Source organism: Amblyomma americanum, chromosome 9 (genome assembly GCF_052857255.1).
Source record: "Amblyomma americanum isolate KBUSLIRL-KWMA chromosome 9, ASM5285725v1, whole genome shotgun sequence".
Classification (NCBI taxonomy): Eukaryota; Metazoa; Arthropoda; class Arachnida; order Ixodida; family Ixodidae; genus Amblyomma; species Amblyomma americanum.
Genome location: NC_135505.1, coordinates 37,859,780 through 37,883,905, shown reverse-complemented (window position 1 = coordinate 37,883,905; position 24,126 = coordinate 37,859,780). Strand labels below are relative to the sequence as shown.

General features: G+C 45.0%; 1 protein-coding gene and 2 long non-coding RNA genes across 4 annotated transcripts in view; 2 read left to right on the top strand and 1 right to left on the bottom strand.

Annotated features, from left to right (window-relative positions):
* LOC144103833 (venom metalloproteinase antarease-like TserMP_B) overlaps positions 1 to 1,732 on the top strand; it is a 50,543-nt gene extending 48,811 nt beyond the window's left edge. The window contains exon 10 of the mRNA XM_077636533.1: positions 1,552 to 1,732. Within this exon, the coding sequence (XP_077492659.1) occupies positions 1,552 to 1,717 (166 nt within the window). The 3' untranslated portion in view covers positions 1,718 to 1,732. The remainder of the gene's footprint in view (positions 1 to 1,551) is intronic.
* A 556-nt stretch (positions 1,733 to 2,288) lies between these two features.
* LOC144103832 (uncharacterized) lies at positions 2,289 to 9,453 on the top strand. Its single transcript, XR_013308331.1, has 3 exons — positions 2,289 to 2,425; positions 2,567 to 2,710; positions 9,169 to 9,453. It is a non-coding gene; the product is annotated as an uncharacterized LOC144103832 (long non-coding RNA).
* Positions 9,454 to 21,272: 11,819 nt separating this feature from the next.
* LOC144104286 (uncharacterized) overlaps positions 21,273 to 24,126 on the bottom strand; it is a 34,740-nt gene continuing 31,886 nt past the window's right edge. For both annotated transcript variants that reach the window (XR_013308488.1, XR_013308489.1), the window contains one exon: positions 21,273 to 22,973. This is a non-coding gene — a long non-coding RNA (uncharacterized LOC144104286). The remainder of the gene's footprint in view (positions 22,974 to 24,126) is intronic.

Sequence of the window (24,126 nt, the reverse complement as noted above, 5' to 3'; positions counted from 1 at the left end):
CCAAGCGAATGTGAGAGCCAGTCGCGCCCGTGTGGTCCAACGCCTGAGCGGAGTCAGGCCAGGTAATATTATCAGCTTTGATCCACGGAATCCGGCACGGAAGGCATGGCAAAAAGGAAAAGGTTTTCATATACATACATCTACCTCTCTCCGCATGCGGGGTCATGCAAGTCTGGCAGTCGGTGTGCCGGTTTCTAGTTCCGGAGAAGCCAGGTCCGCGTATGGGTTCATAGTAGCCGGGTTTTAACTGACGCTTCGGGGAAGCGATCTTAGGCCGTCGCGGGACGCCAAGAAAAGGAGTAGTAGTCCGACCTGTGCGAAAACCGTCGATGTTGTGGAGTAATGGTAGAAAAGGCGCGGGTCATCTCACTCTAAGTCATGTTCTTGGTTTGTGGCCCGGTCAGCCCGGCCTTTAACACTCCCTCCTCAGTAGGTTTGGATCAAGCTGGGGGGAGGGGGGAATAAATACATGATTGGTTGGATGAAAGCCCAGGTGAGTCTCCCCTGAGGCGTTAGGTCATGGCGCCGAGGGCCGGAGGGTCCATAGGCTGTTTACCTAAGCCTCTACTGGTCCGGTTCCACAACACATGCTTCCTTGTCTGAAAGGCCGTGAAAGACACTCAATGGCCGGTAGCTGGGCGGTCCAGAACAATCCCTGTGAGTCGGAATAACCGATGACCTGTTCTGCAGTCGGCACCGGCTACGGAGCCAGGCGTTGCGGAGGGGCCCCCAGATAGCTAACCTCGTCGTAGGTTCTGTCTCCGGTGGTCGGAGCCTGTTGCGTTTGGTGGGTGGTCGGGCAACCCGTGAGTGGGGGCCGCACCATTGAGCAATCTCGACTCCCTCCCTGTCCTGGCCAGGCAATCTAGTAATGGAGGCGAGACATTCGAAGGATCTGAACGAAAAACTCGCTGTCCCCTTCCCATCCCAAATCTTAAAACCCATTTACCCAACCCCTTCCGCTACTTCCCAGGGGAGAATAAGGGAGTCTTCCGGAGCCGCTCCCCCGGCTTTGTGTCGCTATAGTAGCATTCCCTTATTAATTTCTTTCCACCCTCGGGCGGCAAAATTCCTTTTGCCTCAAGGCCACATCTTTAATAATAATTGTTTTTTTTGGGGGGGAAAAGAAATGGCGCAGTATCTGTCTCATATATCGTTGGACACCTGAACCGTGCCGTAAGGGAAGGGATAAAGGAGGGAGTGAAAGAAGAAAGGAAGAAGAGGTGCCGTAGTGGAGGGCTCCGGAATAATTTCGACCACCTGGGGATCTTTAACGTGCACTGACATCGCACAGCACACGGGCGCCTTAGCGTTTTTCCTCCATAAAAACGCAGCCGCCGCGGTCGGGTTCGAACCCGGGAACTCCGGATCAGTAGTCGAGCGCCCTAACCACTGAGCCACCGCGGCGGGGCAACCACATCTTTGAAATCACTATTGGGATTACACCCGCGATAGAGTAGTGGTGCGGGAGAGGCTATTATTTTTCATTCATTTTATTGCCTCGAATTATATTCTGTTGGTCCAATTTTTCCCCACTTTCCTCATTTATAGCTTGGGCGCGGAGCATGACGGGCAAGGACCTACGCACATCGGGCATCCAGGTGCCCTGAGCTGCCAATGGGACGACGGGTACATCATGAGCTACGTGAACAAAGGTCCAAGCCACCACCATTTTTCGCCCTGCAGTCTGAAACAGATAAAGTACGTCGTCAGGTGAGAGCGATTAAAGCGTACTTTATAACTGCTGTTCAGTTGGAGAAATGCCCTGTTTCGCGCCTGTTTTATTTTACATGCATAAAAGCAATTTACAAATAGAATGCCCTTAGAAAAAATAAACGAAAAGGGATCTTTAGGAAAGGAAAGGGCGCTGTAACTGTGTCCCTTCGCGATGGCTACCTTACCCAGGCCTGGGGAAAGACGTGAAGGAAGGAGCGAAAGAAGAAACCATGAAATAGGTGTCTCTGTGGAGGGCTGGGGGTTATTACAACCACCTCGGGAACTGTAACCTGCTCTGACACGGCACAGCTCACGGGCGCCTCTTGCGTTTCGCCTCCATCCAAACATGGCCGTAGCCGAGTGAAATAATAGTAAAGAGATGCAGGTTTTAAGGGTATGTGAGAAGGAACATGCGAGACGGGCTCCAGGGGGGGGGGGGCGAACTTTTGCGTATGACTACCATGCTATTTCTCTTCATTCGTCCAAACAATAACTAATACACGATTCATGCCAGCCTAGGCAGCTGAGCAACTTCGAATAGTTCGCGCTGACAACTGTCTTTTGTTGCAGTAGGGCTGGCGAGGCATGCTGGGCGGTTAGGAGTAGTGGATACGTCGTCAACGGCCATTACGCTGGAACGCTCGTGCCCTCCGTCGCTTTCTGCAAGAGAGATGTTGCGGATAAGGACGCTACTATTGACTACATTACAGTAAGAAATCATTTATCGCAATAGCCTTTGTGATTGACATATCTTCACTTCTTCGTACGAAGTGTTGTACCCACAACAATTTTCTTAATCCTGGATTCTTGCAATGCGACGCTTGTTCGTTTCCCACCCACACGATCGCAGGTGAATGCATCGACTTGCAAGGTTCGGTGTCTGTTATACAAGCCGTACCAGTCGAATAGAGGGCGCGGCTACAGTGTGACCAGGAAGTATTATTACTACCGTGAATGGGACGCACTTGACTACATGAGTTGCCAGAGAGAGAAGGTAAACGGCACTCAGACCTTTATTTGCGTAATCACATCTACGTTGCTTTTCGTTTGCTCAAAGCGGTGATATCGGGGATTGAAGTTTGAATTGACTCGGCCGACTTCCTTTTGTTCAGGAAAGTATTACTGACAGGCGCAATAGCAGCATGATCGCTTTACCCGTTTCCTTAATTCGACATCGTAAATTTTCGCAAAAGTCAGAGTTCGCAATCACACATGATAGTGCCCTAATCGGTTCGTGGATTCAGCAATTATGCTGTCGATTATCGCGCGACTGCTATACAAATAGCACACCCTGCAGGTAGCAATTTGGACGAATTACCCAAATATCACATTTTTTTGTGTACTGCAGTCTCATGAAGGTATAATAAACATTTTAAGTTTGAAGTCGTTTTTCATTATTAAACAGAAAGAGGGAGCCGAGAAAAATGCCGGTTGGTCTGAAGAGGTACCAGCACCCATAACAGGGACAGCGGTGTACAGCAGGTGCAGAAATTTTAAAAGAAAACAAGCAATGAAACAAGGACTGCAATATAAATACTGAGAAAAGAACACAATACACGCAAAATTATAATGACCTGGTGGCAGCATTTATATAAATTTTATGCATAACAACTGCACTGGAAACAAAAAAAATATACAGCATAATCATCTACTGGCCAGAGTAGCAGCTACACAGATGGAAAAGGAGATACAATGAGCATAATGTATAATGATAAGTATACGCCAAATGACAACAAGACATGAATGAGTGCTCATTGCAGATTAGGGTCAGTATCAATCAAATTCCTCTTGATTTTTTTTATACAATTCACCGAGAGCCTATACTCAGTTTCAAAACTAAATACATTCACAGTCACTGGTAACTGAGGCTTCAAGCTCTGTTCAGCGTAGTTTATACTGATTCCTGGAACAGGTCTTTCCGTTTTGCGGAAGGAGAATCTCATTGCTAGAGGATCTTCGAGGGTCTCATATGATCGATTTTTGTGCGCACATTGCTGTAAGCGCAAGTTGTATATATGCTTAAGATCTAGCAAAGTATGCGTTCTGACGAGTGGAAGAGTTATCAAATTTTCGGTATCGTATATCCTTTCCCGCACTGCTCTATTTTGAAGGAAGTGTGTGCCTCCAATGTTGCCACTTGTCCTGGTTCCCAGACCAGAATGCAGCATGAAATCCTTAGTGAGGCATAGGCACCTCACCAAGAAAACTCTTTATTGAGCGAACTTGTGCGCGAGCTAAAGAAACACGGCGGCGGCAGCATGTACCGTCGGCGGTAGACGAACGGTGTAGCGCGGCGGCCGCAGACCGAGCACATTTTGTGCCTGCCTGATCGCTCTTCCGCGAGACATCGGGGAACAGGCATGTGGCACTGACAAAGCTTGGTTGTAAGAGCGCAATCGTCGCGCGAACTGCAGATAAGTGCCCAGTCTGTTGCTAGCGGTAAAAGGTACACCGCACAGTTCCCGGCATTATACCAGGTGTTGGAGCGAACACTTGCAAAAATTGCTGAAAATGTTGGCCTAAATGTAACAAAAAAATATGTACAGAATCATACTCTCCCTACCGCACACAGTATGCTGCAAAACCCCTCTTATTGTGCAGGTAATTAAGAAAACCCCACTAATTAACCTTTTAATGACCGTATCTGAGTGGTTAGTCTCTATAGGGAGCTTGATGCTGCGAACAAGACAATAATAATAATAATAATTGGCTTTTTGGGGAAAGGAAATGGCGCAGTATCTGTCTTATATATCGTTGGACACCTGAACAGCACCGAAGGGAAGGAAGATGGGAGGGAGTGAAAGAAGAAAGGGAGAAAGAGGTGCCGTAGTGGAGGGCTCCGGAATAATTTCAACCACCTGGGGATCTTTAACGTGCACTGACATCGCACAGCACACGGGCGCCTTAGCGTTTTTCCTCCATAAAAACGCAGCCGCCGCGGTCGGGTTCGAACCCGGGAAACTTCGGATCAGTAGTCGAGCGCCCTAACCACTGAGCCACCGCGGCGGGAACAAGACAATGCCATATCAGTTTTTGAAACGAACAAAAATTCAATTTCAAGAACCCTGCAGCGCGAAGATACCCAACGCTTCTCCCCGCACGCGACCGAAATTGAGCGCACGAAGAGCGCTGGAAGAATGGCGCAAGTGAAGCGTACGCTGAAGACATGTCCTTATGACTGCAGCGCCCCGTTCGAAAAGCGTGTGCTTTCCTCGGCAGAGAACGTCGGTGCTCAGCGTTCACTGCGGCCGGCGTAATCGACTGCTTCGTTGCTCATAGAAAGAAAAATTATAGTCATCGTCTGCTACGGGGCCATCGCTTTCGGGAACATTGATAAGCACACCTTGAGCTCAGCCTGTCTGGTTAACTCCAGAAAGTTTTTTATTCTTCTTTATTTTCGTCACTAGCTTAGTAAAAGGGATTAAGGTAGTCTTCTCTGACAGTGCAGATTACTGCTTACCGTTAAATGGTGCCCGTATATCGACATGCATTGTATTATTTCTGTTAAGCGTCTATTTATTTTATGCGGTGTCGCCTTGACTGCTGAATAAATGAGAATGACTGCGTAGATGATAAGATCCTCCCTGAAAACACTGCAATTTTAGTACTAAGGTGCTCCGTACCAGCTGGCTGAATATGGTCGCTGTGCGCTGGATTAGACACGTCCCGTGCTGTGAGAAGTGCTAGTTATTTATAAGAAAACCATGTCTACAGCTGTTTAGCACTTTCTAATTGTATAACAGAAGTGAACTAAATTTGTATCTTTTATTGATTTAGTTGCTTGCAGCCCCACTTGGACATTTTAGTAAATAACTAGTATTTGGAATGAAAAAAAGCCGTTTTCACATCATGAGTTCAAAATGCTAACCGTGCATTGTGATGTACAGTGGAATGCCGTCTTTGATGGAATTCACAGCAGAAATAAGTATCGCTCGGGGAATTTTTTCAATTGATAGCTTGATACGCTCATTCAGGCCTTAGAGGTTCGCTGGCTCTGTATTGAAAATTTCGTTCTTACCGTATCCTCAAAGGAACGTATCCAGTGGTGACAAAGCCGGCGATCTTGGAGGCCACGCTGTTGTCACCGCCAACCCATTCCATTGATTGGGAAAGGTGCTCTTCAGGAATTGCATCGTGGAACGAAAAAAAAATGTGGCGGGGCTCTGCCATGCTGAAACCACATTTTTTTTTTTCATCCCGGCCAGTAGTAGCTCTGAGAAAAATTCAGAGGCGGCTCCTTTTAGTACGCAGTCTGTGTACATTTTACAAGTCAGGTTTCCGTCGATGAAGCAAGGACCGACAACACAGCCGTCATAAATGCAACACCAAACATTTCCTGACCGTCTTACTTAGTCCTTGTGCTAGCGTAGCCAATGTGGGTTCTTGTCTCACCAACAATACGCTCTGTGCAAGTTGACATTCTAGTCCCTGCAAAATATAGCCTCGTCTTTCCAAAGAACTTTGTGCAGGAATTCCGGGTGCTCATCACATTCAATTAGCGACCAGTTGTAAAAATCTAGGTGTTTCTGAAGGTCATTCGGTGATAGTTTTTGAAGGCACACATGATATGGGTGGTAGCTTTGTCTTGATAGTGACCTCCAAACTGTTGCCTGGCTGGCTCCGTACGTGTTGGCGATTTTCCTGACACTTGCTTCTGGCCTGGCAGAATCGCACGCCATGACATCAGTGTCAAAATCGTCGGTTGCGCTCCCTGGTTTTTTTTTTTTCTGAACATGAAGTGATCTAGTTGACCTATATTGAATAAATGTCGATACGAACGTGGAACGAGTCGCCACAAGACGACCAGTATGTTGGGCAGCGTACAGTCTGCATGCCAGCTCCACATCAATTTGCGCACTCACATAAGCGATCACAATGTTCAGCTTCTCGGTTGAGCAAATATTGGTGCTGCCCTAGTGGGGTCATTCCCGCAACTCACACAACGCGGCGTGGCGTTTTAATCCTAGGCGGCAATTCCGCTCATTCATTCAACTGATTTGAAACGCTGCCGCTGCATTCGCCTTGTCTCACGCGGAGCTCCAAGACAAACACCTTAAATTCGAACTACTGCACTTTATTGGGAAACTGAAGCTTATACACTCTAAAAAAACTTCAAGAACAACTGCTCGATAGTACACAGCCACTGCCGCGCAAGCTCTCCTTGCCACGCTGAGAAAACTTTTCTTTTTCGGACGTGGTTTCTGATGCGCAGCGATTATAATAAAACAGGAGATCAACCTAGTGGGTATATGAACTCATGATGACGCACAAAAATGAGCCCGTCGGGCAGCCATACCAGAAGTGCCGAGCGCTCACGCACACACGCGAACGCACACAAAACAACGCCTACAGAAGAGCCCATCAGTGCTCTCAAAGTCAATTTTCAATTTCAATTTATTTCACATGTATACATGGTTAGGGTCGAGAAAAAAAGCCATAATTTGTCGCTTGACATGCCCCTCGGCCCCTATATTGCAGGGCAGCAGGCAACATACATACACAAAAATAATCAGAAAAGACAATGAAGAAATGAAGCGTACACAAAAAAAATGATAACAAAAAAGCAGCAGAAAAATATACTGCACACAGAAAATTGTCATTGGTTATTCAAATCAGGTTACTTTATGAAACGAAAGAGATAAGGAAGTAGTGAAAGCATGATGAAATCTAAAAAGCAGCACATACATCCTCTATACTTTTGCGGCATGAAACTTTTGCGGCATGAAACGGGGCAGCGTGTTTGCAAGGCTATATGTACCATATATTGTGCGGCATGTTGGAATATGCCATAGTTCGCCGTGTCTGCTAGGGTAAACTTGTACATTTAACGAAAGGTGTGCCCTGTCACGCAAGTAATTCACATTTTGTCTTAGGTCCTTACATCTTTCAGCCAGCCTAGCATTATCCATTTCAGATACCTTTACGGCCTTGAACTGGCGGAATAAGTCGCATGTGTTTATATCTGAACCGACGTTGAGTATTGCACGTAGAGCCTTTTTCTGTAAAACGTAAATCTTATTTTTATTGGTAACTGTAGTTGTTCCCCAAACTAAGTGCGCATAGTTTAAGTTCCCGTAACAGACGAAGACTACAATTTTCCTTACTCGAGAGACGAAGCAGTCGATAACACTGGCCGCAGTCTAAGCTGTGCGCAGAGGTTCTCTAGCGCTCACGGCAGCACACGGCAACCGTATTGAGCCAGCCGGTACTGAGCACCTTAGTGCTACAATTGCAATGTTTTCGGTTACAATTTTTTCAACTGCGATGTCATTCTAATAAATTTTAGCAGTCAGGCCGATACAGCATAAAAAAAAATAGCCGCTTGACTGATATAATACAATACATGTCAATACACCGGCACTAATTGAAGTTAAGCAATTGTCTGCCCGATGTCAGAGAATAGTTCCTCATCCCTTTCGCGAAGAGCCGCCGTGGTGGCTCAGTGATTATGGCGCTCAGCTGCTGACCCGAAAGACGCGGGTTTGATTCCGGCCTCAGCGGTCGAATTTCGATGGAGGCGAAATTTCTGAGGCCCGTGTACTGTGCGATGTCACAGCAAGTTAAAGCACCCCAGGTGGTCGAAATTCCCGGAGCCCTTCACTACGGCGTCCCTCACAGCCTGAGTCGCTTTGGGACCTTAAACAACCATAAACCAAACCAAACCTTTAACGAAGCTTATGACGAAAATAAAAAAAGATAAAAAACCCATTCCGGAGTTAGCCAGCGAGGCAGAGCGCCAGATGTGCTTATCAGTATTCCGAAAAGCGAAGGCCGTGGCAGGCGATGACTACAATTTTTCTTACTCCGAACGACGAATCAGTCGATAAAGCCGACCGCGGTGAAAGCTGAGCACTGAGGTTCTTTAACGATGAAAGTTAGCACACACGTTGCGAATTGGGCGCTGCATTCATTATGACACGTCACCAGCGGACGCTTCGCTTCCGCCATACTTCCGGTGTTCCTCGTGTGCTCAGTTGCGGTTTCGTGCGAGAAATAGCACCGCATTCCTTTGCCGGGCAGTGCTCTAGAAATAGAATTTTTCTTCGCTTAAAAAAATCATATGACATCGTCTTATTCACGTCATCAAACCACTAGTTAGGAAAAACTACCCAGATACGATAAGTAAAAAGTTAATTTGTTGGTGTTTTTAATTACTTGGAAAATTAGAGGGGTTTGCAGCATATTGTGTCCATGCGGAAGAGAGTGTGATCCTACACCTATTTTTTTCCTGTATTGAACCCTATATTTTCACGATTTTTTGAAAGTGTTCACTGAAACACCTGGTATGGCAAATTTAAGACAGACGGGTTCTTTCTTCTTCGTTATCTCATTTTATAACTAAGCTGAAGCATTACAACACAATAAATTGCTGCCCATAGTAACACCAGCCAATGCTGCGGCTTTTGGTTGAAAGATTACCACTTGCATAATTTCTTTTTAATTTTTATTTAGGTTTGCATCCAGGGCCGATGTATACGAAACCCGACTAAGAAACTGCTGAGTGCGGCCAAGCCCACAGAGCTGCTGCCTATACAAAACGGCAACTAATCGTAGCGCAGACCATAGCTCCAAAAGTCACTGACGCCCACTGCCGCTGCTGCTGCCACCACACTGCAATTCGAACACTTAGTACAAGAATGCACAACCACAGGCCATCGTCTCGAAGGAGGAATCAACGGACCCCAAGAAGCAGTATGCCAAGAAATTAAGCATTAAAATAAAACTTGGTATTCGGCATGTCCTGAGTGCCTCTCTGTGGTGCACAGAAATACAATGAATGAATGAATGAATGAATGAATGAATGAATGAATGAATGAATGAATGAATGAATGAATGAATGAATGAATGAATGAATGAATGCTTATTTTCAAAGTATAACGCATTTGTGGAATGCCAAGCACTGTCCTGTGCTCCATAGCGCAAACTTAACCCTACACACTTCCTCATCACACCCACCCCCTGCCTTTCACGTGTGCTCCGCGTGCTCCTGCTATGTTCTTTTTTCTTGGATTTTCATCGTCCCTGAGGAATCATCTCTTATTGGATCATCGCAGTACAAGGTCTTTTCATGTCCATTTATACTTGTTTTCAGCTTTGAGTGGTCATTACGAATTGAACACTGCAACTCTATCTCTGTCTAGCGAAGAGACAACGTCTGGGAAGATGCGTGAGGTGCTTTAGAGCCATTGCGGTGTGCGGACATACGCACTAACTGGTCTTCGATTCTGTGGAAAACAAGCGCTAAGGCAGATTACGACGCGTAAGTTCAACTTCTGAATAAGATGTTTCACTCCAACTCTTTCTCGCTCGTTGGACACCTGAAGTTTCAAAACAGGGAACAACTGCCTACGAAGACCATTGCGCTTTTTGTCCCAAATTTCACAATTTTTACGAAAAATTGCAATTATGAAGCACGCCTAGGGTCAGCTAAGCCGGTTGCCACCACTTCGTCTACGGAACCGACTCGGTTCGGAAATCCATCATTTCAACGTAGCTACCACTCGGCGTGATGCTTGGAGGAAAACGTGTGTGGTGCTCAGGACCTGGCTTTCCTACATCTGCTGCTCAGTAGGAAAAACCTTATCTTCCTAAGGCTCCGCTCTAGGCTGTTCATCTACAGGCGTAACTCAGTTCGAAGCAAATCGACGCTTAACATGCTAACCAAACGCACGGTTGCGGCGATGAGACGAAAACGTGCTTTCCACTCTCGATGCTGACAGCAGGAGAACAATTTCAGTTGTCATCTGAAAACCGGGACATGCGGTTATAGTAAAGAAAATGCCACGTGCGGAAACTTTTCTATCAGGAACCGTAACAAACTCAAAGCTATTTCAGGCCAATGTAAAACCGCCACCACTTTGAGGCGCATATGTTCACTCGCTGCCAAGAAATTTGTATTGCTTCTAAGGAGTACCCACTCATTTGTACCTAGCTTAACTATGTAACGTTCAATGGTAAACCACTTTTGGTAAACCACCTAATATAGAGTAAGACAAGTTTATTTCTAAAACTTAGCCGGACCAGTCGTTGATTTTGGCAATGCAGTGATGGCAGTTACAACTGCAGCGGAGACAGTGAAATTTACCCAAATAATTATTATTAAATGGTTGGAGCTTGTTTCAATGGGACCGATTTATTGTCATCATCATCACCATGAGCCTGACTGCGCCGCTGCGCCCAAAATGTCCTCTCATCTCTCGAATTAATCCTTTACTGAGCCAGCCGCGCCCGTCTTATCTTCGCAAAGTTCTGATCTCATGCGCACAATTAAATTTTGAGAGCGTTAGCTCTTTGTCATCATGTTTCGAGACTTCGTGGGGTTTGCTACTCCCGTTGATAACAGCGCCCTTTGTGGCAGCAACTACTCATCACGTTTCAAGATTTCGTGAGGTCTCCTACCGATGGATGGATGGATGGATGGATGGATGGATGGATGGATGGATGGATGGATGGATGGATGGATGGATGGATGGATGGATGGATGGATGGATGGATGGATGGATGGACGGATGGACGGATGCATGGATGGATGGATGGATGGATGGATGGATGGATGGATGGATGGATGGATGGATGGAAGGACGGACGGACGGACGGACGGACGGACGGACGGACGGACGGACGGACGGACGGACGGATGGACGGATGGATCGATGGATCGATGGATGGATGGATGGATGGATGGATGGATGGATGGATGGAGGGATGGATGGATGGATGGATGGATGGATGGATGGATGGATGGATGGATGGATGGATGGATGGATGGATGGATGGATGGATGGATGGATGGATGGATGGATGGATACGGCTGAACCCTTTAAGTCGGGCGGTGGCTCAAGCCACCTAGCCATGACTTATGAAATTTTACTCGTTTCTTGATTTTAGCCACCAATCAGATAACCTTCGCTTGGTTATTTCTACCCGCTTAAAATCTACCTTCCCTTCACTGTCTTTAAACCCCAATGCCTTGTATAAAGCAGCCCGCTGCTTTCTACTGTAGGGTGAAGCCTTTTAAATAAAAGTATCAAGTGTTCAGTCGTTTCCTCCTCCTCTCCGCATGACACCCACAACGTGTCTATCTCGTGGTACCTGACTCTCTATGTCTTAGTCCGCAAAACTCCCGTCCTGGCCTCAAACAACAAAGACCTTCCCCTAAAATTATCACAGATATTTTCTTTGGCAATTTCCTGCTTAAAAATTCTGTATGTTCCCAGTTCTGATTTCGTCAGCATCCTTGTTTTCCACAGAGCTCTCTCTGTTTCTTTAACTTTTTTCTTAACCGATAATTGCTGATTTGCCCCCTACTGCTGTCCAGATATTTGCTTGTAAATTTTCTAGTTCGCTTTCTCCATTGCGTATCAACATTCCTTATATACAGGTATCTGAAAACTTTCCTAGCCCACTGATTTTCCCCCATTTTTCTCAATCGCTCCTCAAATGCTATCTTGCTGCTAGCTTCTCTGCTCTCGAACGACGCCCATACCATTTCACCCTGTACCCCCTGATTTGGTGTATTGCCATGTGCTCCCGAAGCTAGCCTACCTACGCCACGTTGTTTAATTTCTAACCTAGCTTGAACATGTGGTCTCATGCACAGGCGCGCATTACCGAATGTCAGGCTAGGAACCATCACCTCTTTTCAGATCCCTCTTATCACTTCATACCTATTGTAATTCCACAGTGCCCTATTTTTCTTGACAGCTGCACTCCTAATTGCTTTATTCATTACATATTTTTCATGTTTTGTCAGATATTCAGCACCTATATTTATCCACACCCTAAGATACTTGTACTCATCCACTACTTCTAGCGTGAACTCCTGTATTCTATGCTCGCCGAACTCATCGTTAAATATCATGACTGCAGATTTTTATTTACTAAACTTGAAACCTAATCTATCTCCCTCTGTACCACATATGTCTATCAACTTCTGTACATCTTCCTTCTTGTCAGCCGTTAGCACTATGTCATCGGCGTATATTAGTCCCGGTATTTACTGTTTAATTAATTTTCCTTGCTTGAAAAAAGGAAGGTTAAAGACTAGTCCGCTCCTCTCCAGCTTGGTCTCCAACCCTTGCTGGTACAACATGAACAACAAAGGAGACAGAGTACATCCTTTCCTAAGCCCCCGCTGTATCTCTACACGCTCTTATACATTTTTCTCCCATTTTATAAGCACTCTGGTACCTTAATATATATCTTTTAGAAGATTATTTACTCCCTCTTCTACATCCAATGTGCCCAGTATGTGCCACAGATACTCTTGATTAACGTTGTCGTAGGCTCCTTTAATATCCAGAAATGCCAGCCATATGGGCCTGCGTTCGTTTCAGCAATCTCTATACACTGCGTCAATGAAAACAGATTGTCATCCAAACTCCTTTGTTTCCGGAACCCATTCTGTAGTTCCCCTAGCACCCCCTCGTTCTTCACCCAAGCCTGCAATCTGTCCTTTATAATCTGCATCACCACCCTGTAAACCACAGATGTCCCTGTTATGGGACGGTAGTTACTTACGTCAGCTTTGTCCCCCTTTCCCTTATATATCATGTTCATTCTACTTAATCGCCACTCATCGGGGACTTTCCTATCCACTGTCATTTTATTCACTACCTGTATTAATGTTTGCTTGGATTTTGGTACTAGCTTCTTTACTAACGTAATCGGAATACCATCTAGGTCCTGTTGACGTGCCACTAGGAACCTTCTTTTCTGCCCTTTCCCACTCGCTTTGTTCAAGTGAAGCTATTTGAGTAACCGGTCAATCCTCCTTCAATAAATTATGTGCAACATTTTTAAAAAATTTTCTGCCATCCTTGTTTCTATGTGTTTTATCGCTTCATCCCCTTCTAGTCGAATACCCTGATCTGTAACAATACACCTTTGTTGTAGCCTAGCCGTATTACTCATTGCTTTAGATGCTTCCAGAAATTTTGAGCTGTTTTCTATCTGTTTTATTTAATTTTGACATCCATTGGACAACTTTTCTTCTAATTTTCTCTTCAGTCAAATAGGATGCTTCTCTTCTACACTTTATGAAGGTATCCCATTTTCTGTCTACTTCAACTTCTGGTTCCCCCCTCTTCATAGAATATCTGTGTTCCCTGGACGCTTCCTGACGTCTCTCTATCGCCCTCTTGACCTCCTCATTCCAGCAACTCTTGGGTTTGCGTCTTTTCCCTTTTAGCTTTACTCACACCTTAGCTAGCTGTAGCTCCAGTAATCGAGTTAATCGGGTATAAGTCCATTCTGTTTCACTATCCTCAAAAATTATTTTCTCAATTTGTTTGGCTGATGCTTCCAATTGCTTTTCTGAGTAGAAATTCCCCTCTGAATGTTCATCTCGCTTCAGTCCTACTTTGGGTTCTCTTCTGAAACTCAAATTGATACGCTTGTGGTCACTACCTAGACTTCTGGAACCATGTTCATCTATGCTCATTACCCCTAATCTATTATCCATCCTCTGTGACATTAGTGCATAATCTGTCGTCGAGTGCGGACTCCCTGTCTCCCATGTTATGAGCCCTTCACACTTCTCGGTACTGTTGCATAAAACTGAATCATGCCTGTCACACATGTCCTGCAGCATGCTTCCTGTCGAATCTGTGTACCCATCCAGGTCTTCTATATGTGCGTTCATATCGCCTAATCTAATTATCTCGCCCTATCCTCCTAGCTCATCAATGTCGCTTGCAATAAATTATAACATTTTCCTGTTTTCCTCTTTAGCATTAGCTCCTGTCCTCAGGTATACAAAGCCAAGGAGTGTATCCTCCCCCGCCACTTTTCCTTTTAGCCATAAATGTTCCTTGCATCCCAGTTTAATCCTTTGGAATTTCTTTTATGAATGAATGCCCCAATTCCCCCTCACTTTCTGCTGCCCTCTGTTCTATTGCAATATTTCCATGCGTAACCTGGGTTGCAGGGTGGCTGCTCCATGTCTTTAAGATGCGTTTCCACTAAACCATATACCATTAATTCCTCCTGCCTTAACTGTTCTTCTATTTTCTCCCATTTCAGTCTATTTCTGTTGCCTTGCATGTTAATGAAACATATATCTGAATTAACTTGGCTCTGGCGTTTTTGTCTATTTCTTCTCCTATGTTTCCATCGTCCCTTTGATCTTGCTTCTTCCTTCTCTACACTGGTTCCCTCAGAACTCTGGCTCCCCCCAAAAAAGCTGTTACTTGGCCACCTATCCTATTACCCATCCTCTTGCCAGTGGCGCCACCGTAGTGAATGCCATCCTGACCAAAAGGGTGGGGCCTCGCCTCGTACACTTCCCTGTTAACCACCCTGACATCAAAAAGTGATCTGTGGCTGCAACAAGAAAATAGCGCATCTGGCATTGAGGCTTCTAGAGCGATCTACAATAGCATTGTGGAAACGAATACCTGCCGTGTGCTGATGATGACGTCATGATCCAATACATTGGATAGCTGTGGAACTACGTCAGTATGACATCAGCGTACGAAATAGCGGCATGGTTTCGGTTTATAGAATTCAAAATGGCAGCCATTAAAATTGGTTGTGCGCTCTCATCCCTTCCCCCTCCCCTCACCAAAAATATCCCAAAACGAGTGGGAAAACTCCGCCAGTACGGAACCGCTATACATGTATGCATTCGTTCCGCTCTATATACTCCGACAACCACGGGCACCCATCCGGGGACAGTTGTATACCGAATTTGGTAGGCAAACAAAAGCCTATGCGTTATGGTATAAAAATAAAACCACAATTAAATAATCGGTAAACACTGTGTACAGGCAATTACTAATGAATCGTTACCATAACGCACCGCAAGCCGAATTCTAGACTCGCCTTGACCGCTAAACAAAGCAAATTCCGTTTGGGACGCATCTTGAGGGGCTTCAACTCGACAATGGGTAGAGCTGCATCGTAATTTCTTTGATAGATGGCGCTAGGTGACGATCGTTTTGCTAGGCGGCGTGCGTGCATGCGTAGCCAAGCATGGTGGCAATCCACCCCGTTTCAAAGGGTGTTACATTCCGTTTCTCGAGGCGACCGGCGCGTTCTTCGCTTTCTTCATCTGATAAAAAAAAAACAGCTAAGGTTCGTTACTTCAGCATCTCCCATACGGTGGCGGCCTTTTTGCCGCCCCTTGCTACGCTTGCTTTCTCTTTGAATTCAGTTCGTTACCTTAAGCGACCACCGGATATCTTGGCTTGGCATTACATGACCTGCCCACGCCCATTTCTTCTTCTTGATCCGTACTAGGAGGTCATTAATCAGTGTTTTTTCCCTGACCCACTCTACCGCCTTCCTTTCTATAACCTTACATCTATCGTCTACTCATCCAGAGTTCCCGGGTTTGAATGCGACCGCGGCGGCTGCGTTTTTATGGAGGCAAAACGCTAAGGCGCCCGTGTTCTGTGCGATTTCAGTGCGCGTAAAGATCCCCAGGTGGTCCAAATTATTCCGGAGCCCTCCACTACGGCACTTCTTTCTTCCTTGTAGCCGTCGCGGGGGCTGAGCGGTTATGGCGCTCGGCTGCCGGCCCGAAAGACGCGGGTTCGATCCCGGCCGCGGCGGTCGAATTTAGATGGAGGCGAAATTCTAGAGGCCCGTGTACTGTGCGATGTCAGAGCACGTTAAAGAACCCCAGGCGGTCAAAATTTCCGGAGCCATTCACTACGGCGTCTCTCATAGCCTGAGTTGCTTTGGGACGTTAAACCCCCATAAACCAAACCAAACCATCTTCCTTTCTTCTTTCACTCCCTCCTTGATCTCTTTCCTTACGGCGCGGTTCAGTGTCCGCCGATATATGAGACAGATACTGCGCCATTTGTTTTCCCCAAAACCAATTATTATTATTATTATTACGCCTATCACTCTCCTTTCCACAGTTCGCTTTGTTTTATTTAAAGAGGGAATTAGCAAAAATTGAATTTGGCTTGAATAAACCGAACACCAGCTCCTGATCACAAAAACGCTACTCTTACTGAAAAGAAAGCTTTCTTAAGATAGAAAACCGCAAGAACTAAAATACAGATTTCACCACCACAGGTCAATCTCGCAAGTACAATGGTAATGGCGTCATAGGACAAGAGACGCCACCGACGCCACCACGGAGGAATTTTCCTACCTCCATGGATGTCACGAATCTCTGAGGCTGACAAAAGAAAGCAGCGCGGCTGAATATTGCAGCAAGATTTGTTTTAAAACCGATAGTGCTCTGATGACCTAATCGAGAAGGCTAAAGATACGCTCTCCCGTCTAGGTGTCTGGACAGCTCACGATGCGTTAAAAATCAATTATAATAAAAGCAAATTTGTTATATTTTGTAACAAGGTGATGGTTCGCGCTAGTGGGTATGTGTTATGATCAATATCGCAGCAACAAAATAGGGGACAAACACAAGCGCTAAACTTCCACTACGGCTTTATTTGGTGCACAAAGAATTTATACATGAAGTAAAGAACGATACCAGACAGATTAGAGAAGATACTTTGTGAACAAAGCTTAAAAATCAAATGCAATACATTTCACCGGTTGGCATACTGCTCCGAGTCCAAAAATGCAATATCTTTCTTTGTCAGCGACAATGACGGACTGCTGACGCAGCTTTGAGGTCCAGTTCTTTCGATTGCGGCAGCCTCGATAATTTCCCTTGTTAGTCGATCCGCATGTCTGCCAATCACCTCGCATTCTTTATAACCAGGCTTGCATTTATGAGCACCACAGTGCCGTGCCAAATTGCTGGAACCGCCATCCCTAACTTCCGTATGGTGCTCGCTTAACCGCATATTAAGGCATCTGCCTGACTGCCCAATGTACACCTTGGCGCATGAAAGCGGGATACTGTAGTCTATTTCTTCAGTACACTGCACGAAAGGGTTTCTATGCCGAATTCTGCAACTATTCTGAAGCCTGCTGTCGGGACAGGTGGCCTTGCAAATGCGGGATATGTCTGTATATGTCTGCACCAGTAAAATTGTCCCGCATCTGCAAGGCCACCTGCCCCGACAGCAGGCTTCAGAATAGTTGCGCGATTCAGCATAGAAACCCTTTCGTGCAGTGTACTGAACAAATAGTCTAGAGTATCCCGCTTCCATGCGGCAAGGCGTAAATTGGGCAGTCAGGCAGATGCCTTAATGAGCGGTTAAGCGAGCACCATAGGTATGTTAGGGATGGCGGTTCCAGCAATTTGGCACGGCACTGTCATGCTCATAAATGCAAGCCTGGTTATAAAGAATGCGAGGTGATGGGCAGAAATTAGGATCGATTAACAAGGAAAATTATCGAGGCTGCCGCAATCAAAAGACCTGGACCTGAAAGCTGCGTCAGCAGTCCGTCATTGTCGCTGACAAAGAAAGATATTGCATTTTTGGACTCGGAGCAGTATGCCAACCGGTGAAATGTATTGCATGCGATTGTTAAGCTTTTTTCACAAAGTATCTTGTCTAATCTGACTGGTATCGTTCTTTACATCATGTATAAATTCTGTGTGCACCAAATAAAGCCGTAGTGTAAGTTTAGCGCTTGTGTTTGTCCCCTGTTCTGTTGCTGCGCTATGGATAATATTCCGTCCAAAAAAATTATCGTCATCATAAAGAAAAATCTAGTGCTGAACTCTAACGTAATCGAAACTACAAGTAGCTTAAAATACCTTGGTGTCATCTTTCAATAAAAAATGTTGTGGGATTGTCATATTGACAGCATTATTCCTAAACTTGCACGAGCAGTACGGCAAATGTATAGGCGCAGAACTATTCTTGCATTCAATATCAAAAAACTTCTATATAAATCATTATTCTGTTCGCAGCTACTATGCTGTCACCTTGTCCGCAGTGCCACATCGCTGGGTAATTTTGAAAAATCTTTATTCTCCAAAAAAGATCATGCGATGCATTTTCTAATTAAATAGAGAATAATGCACCACCAACTATTTCATATCTTTAAATGCACTGAAAATCTTTTCCTTGTACAGCTATCAGTTATTATCGCGCTTTAAAAAGAAATCACAAAATAATATGCAACTGCAAACTTTGGTCTTACTAGCTAGAAACAACCAGACGTATAACACACGCAATATTTTTCCATGACAGATAGAAACTATGAGAACAAATTATGGACAACAAATGCTATCCTATCAACTTCCAAAACACCTCACCATACTGCGAAACAACAACGTTAATTTAAATGTCATATCTTTTAAGGCCCTTTTTGTATATTATGTCAAATCACGTTTAAAATTTTTTAACTCCTTTTTTTCTTGGTTTTAATAATTGGGAATCTATTCCTGCTTTCGTTTCTCATAATGTTATTTTTGTATAAACATGCATTATTTTCTTTGTAAACCTCGCTTGTGCCATGCCAGGAAACAACTCTGTGAAAAGAAAACCCTGCTTGCCGATATCTTTGTACCAGGGGTCGGGTCGACTCCTTTTCATACCTTTCGGCATGAATATAGATTATTATTATTATTATTATTATTATTATTATTATTATTATTATTATTATTATTATTATTATTATTATTATTATTATTATTATTATTATTATTATTATTATTATTATTATTATTATTATTATTATTATTATTATTATTATTAAAGAAAAACTTTATGTTGGAAGCGAAGAAAACCGATGCTTGGCGGCGCCACAGGCGGACAGGAGAGCACCGGTATGTTGTGGCGCTTCGCGTCTATGCGCTTTGTGTGCTCCGTGGTTTTGTTTTTCACGCGCCTCAATTTAAAAGCGTCTAACAGCAGTGTAACTCCAAGTGCCACTTCAAGTGCTAGTTGACATTTAAAGGAGCCTTTTAAGGCAGGTCAGATGATCGCTACGGTCGACGAAAAACTATGATGGCACGACGGTCGGTGATCGTAGAATGCAGTTAGCATGAGTATACATAGCACTTTTGTCTTCGTTGGCTCGTTCGGCGAAACGTCCCCGGTTGTGCCAGTAAACATCGAACTACTCAACGGAGATCGTTTATTTGGGATTGGAGACAAGATACAAAGATACTAGGCAGTTAAGAAAAAGAGACTTAGAACCTGCCGAGACCTTCTATCCTCCAACACGATTGTTTGCGGCTCCATTCAATAGCTTCGGCAGTTGGGCGGAACTGTTCTTTTCGAGCTCTCGGCTCATTTAAACCGTTCACAGTACACATCTCAAGGTACATGCAAGTGAGCGCGAGAGCCAGATCCAGTGGACCCCGTACCTCCGTAAGCGCGCAGGGCGCACGATTTCGTGTGCACTGCTTTAAAGTTAAGCGCGGAGCCCGTTGAAGCGTCGTGATTCAGCTTTACTTTCAAGCCGCCAAGTTTAAACGCGAGCGCCTTTGACCACGCATCCGTGTCTTTTTGGCCAAAAAGAACTGGCACTTTCAAGCGTGGGATACCTCCCCGAAGCAGCCTGCTGCATCGTGCAACGGCACAGTCCAAGGAATCAAAATCCATTGGGACCAAGCCTCGGACAGCCTCCGATGCACCAGATGCGGCGACCTAGTAATCGCCCCTCGGGATTCCCCGACTGGGGTTACATTTAATTAGCAACGGCTGCTCACGGAGGCAGCGGGAAACGACCCCCTGGCTCCTAACCTAACCGTACTTCCCGGTGAAAGCTGATATCTCGGCAACAGTTTTTTGGCCTGTACCGCAGTTTACCCTGTGCCAGAGCAGTGCGCGCTACTTCGTGCCTCCGTGTGCGCCGCGCTCACATCTAGCGTACGTGGACGTACTTCGTCGTCGGTCTCTTTTTGATCAATACCCTCAGCGCAGTACTAGCAACGCAGATGAAGGCTGGTGCACAGCAAAAGATCGTGCAATGCGGCGTCGTAGGTTGCCCTAACAGCAGTGCTGAATTACAACAGGGCAGTAGAAGAGCCCGTGGGGTGGTTTACCATAAGGGCCGACAGATGAGACACGGCAGACCAATTGGTTGTGTACTATGCCGCTACGAAAGCTGAAAGGCAGTATAACTCATGTGTGTTCGCTGCATTATCCTCCCGAAGACTTGATGATGGATTTATCCTTGAGTGCCTCTTTCGGGATTCCATGGAAGCGCCACAAACTATCCCAAAGCATGGTTCCATCAATACTTCTGGCAACAAGTGGACTACAGCCCTCGCTGCAGCGTGACGACAACAGTTCTGCGAGTATTCTATTTCTATGCCCGAAAGTAAAATAACGAGCTTCAAAACACCAGCACTCCGATGACTTTTCAGGCAGGTTTCCTCTAGCTGCTATGCACAGTCAAGCCCACCTTTAACCGACGGTCACGGGGCTCGCCTTTTTTTTTCCGAAGTTCAAAGTAAGTGAGACTCCCCAATCACAGGAAAAAATGCAGTCAGCCAAAGGTGGCGTTTATTTCTTGAAAATATCCGTTGCGCAAGTCTGCTTCTGTTAGGAAAGCGCCTTCGAAGAAATTCAGTGGTATTAAGTGCTATACTCCTCAAAATTATATCTGCGAACGAGGTGGATTAGAAACGCCCCCAAATCAACCGCATCAACATATGAAGGCATGGGGGCTCAGTGAGTCTTTATAGAGATACATGCAGAAAACTACCCATGATGTCAGAGCAGTGCAGCACATAAAGCACAAGGAAAATTTTTTCAACAAGGTAATGACGTCTTCAAGTTCGGATCATATTTCCTGACCTTTATAGCATACTCCTGGTTTGGTGGCTCTTCATTTTAATGTAAATAGCAACAGAGACCAGGCAGTAATATGCGGTTGTACACCTATGCGGCACATAAAGACAGCAAAAGTGAGGCACAGTGCCATATTCGTCACCCTACAGACGACAGCGCTAACATTTGGCAAGTCTCTGTGATTTGCATATTATATTCCTCTGTAGTTTGTGGCTGCTTAAAAAAGTGCATATGAAGCAACTAATTCTGGCTCAGAGCCTTTAATAAAACTACCAGCAGTCTTCATGTTGTAAAAACAGTGCACAATATTACCACTGTTTTCATCAACTTAAGGGCGAGCATTTTGGTGAAGGGTCGCTTTTATTTGCACTGGTGGCAAAGCAAGAGATATGCATTCATAACTCTTTCACGAGCTTGTTCGGTCCCACATGGCAGAAATAGTAAGGTCTAGTTTCCACAGACTTTGGAAGGATCGTTTTAATTGGCACTGGTTGCAAAGCAAGAGATCAGCATTCAGAACTCTTTCACGAGCTTGTTCGGTCCCACATGGCAAAAATAGTCAGGTCTAGTTTCCGCACACTTTGAAAAAAAAGGCATGTGTCGTCAATCACTGCGAGACCAAAGCATTTTTCTATTACAGAATATGCAGAGGACATAAAATGAAAATAATCACGCTGTGCGTTTGTATCCTAGCTCCAGAGCGCATTGGAACACACTGAACTGACCCAAATAGCACTAAGTGGGCTCCGAATTGGGGCCCCTTGTCGGCTCCAATTGGGTAGCCCATATAAGCCCCATGTGGGCTTTGCAACTCGTGCCCAGGAGGGGCCCAAATGGGCAGCCCACTTGGGCTACCCTAAAGGAGCCAGAAGAGAACCAGCTTGGGCAGCTCATTTCGCTTGCTCCCAAAAAACCAGATCTGGCCCAACGTGGGCAGCCCATTTCAATGCACTGGTGGGGCCCTTGTTGGGCAGCCCACTTTAAATGCCCTGGTGGGACCCTGGTTGGGCCTGAGTGGGCAGCCCACTTTGAATGCCCTGGTGGGGCCCTTGTTGGGCCCGAGTGGGCAGCCCAGTTCGGCCCAAAGTGGGCAGCGCTCGTTGGTTGCCCAGATGAAGCCCAGTCTGGGCACAAGTGGGCTGCCCAATTGGGCCCAGACCGGCCTTTATAACGGCAGCCAAACTGGGCTGCCCTGATGATGCCCAGTTTTGGTCAAGTGGGCAACTCATTTCCGGTCTACAAAATACTGGCTGCACACACAGTGTTCATGCATATATTAGTCAAATTATAGTAAATCCGATGTATTCACAGCAACATCTCATGCAGATACACCAATTTCTTAGGCTTCTGCCTTCTGTCCTAAGCTTCAGCTTTGCACTGGCATGCCGACTTTTTAAGCCGGAATGGCAGTGCAGAGCTGAAGTATGATATATCAAATTCAAAAGTAGTTTTGTTGCATGTTTTATTGCATTATTTTCCAAAAGCTCTATCAGTGGTCAGGATGGCGTGCCCGCGTCAAGTTCATCCTGGCCTTCCGGCCACCATCCCAATCCCTGCTGCCACACAAAAAGCTTGGAATATGGGAGTTGACGCGGGCCACATCTGCATCAGGCGCCCTCCGCTCAAGAGCAGCTGTAATCAGACAGTTAATTGCAAACTGTGCAAAACATGAGTGTGAAAAAAATGAATTCTCATCTATGTGGTCAAACCTTGTAATAACTTAGGGAAGACAGCAGCAAAAACACATTAAGTGTAATTGCATTCACCGCAAAAGTAGGCACGAAATTTGTGCACATCTGTAAAGGCGTGGAAGCTGTACAAACCAAATTGAAGAGAGCAGTGTTGCTAGCGACTCACAAAACGAACTTTTCTGAGAAAGCAAAATAAAAGGAAAAAAACTACAGCATGCTCTATTCAAAAAACGAAAAATTAAGTCTGCCTCGAAAACTTCAAAGCATTATTCCATTCGAATGTGCACTACACTTTTTCGTTAAGTAAACCGAATAAAACATATCTGACCAGCTTTTTGTTGTTTCCCAATTATTGGCATATCTTTGTAAACATGACAATAAATTTCAGCAAATGCTGATAAACAATGAACAGAAATCATTAAATAAATTTGCTGCTCACAAACATGTACTTTTACGTTATAACCTGTGTATCATACCTTTTATTTCGAACAAGAATATTCAGCTAGTGTCGCATATCATCTACATTATATGTACGTGCTCTACTAAGCCTGTGAAAGAATGTAAATCCAGTTTCCTGTAATGGCATCATTTTACCTAGATAAAACCTAGTTATCCTGTTTGAATAAGCAATGCATGCTAATCCCAAAAAATTCATCCCACTGGAAACAGCCTTTGTAAGCTAAAAATAGCCACAAATAAAAATATAGGTACCACTGCTTCTCACTAATTACATAGCTGAAAGCAGTACTAACCAATTTTTAGCACACATTCCACATGCTATGTTAGACTGCAACTTGAAAATGGTGACCATGGGATCTCTTTTATTGTAAACGTCACAAATTTAGATCAAGAGGTGGAAAAACTTTAAATTTAAATTCGATATTTTCTGCATTCAGCGTATTTTTTGATCTGACAGGCATCAACGTACCAATGAGTCCCGCAAACTTTTACTGTTAAGAAAAAAAAGAACTATGTCGTTAATGGGTATACTTTTGCACGCCAGTTTAATGCAGGATTATATACTACAGTATTTACTAATAAAAGATTAGGCTCAATGAATGTGCTATTCTAGATTCTCCAGCGGCTGCTCATCA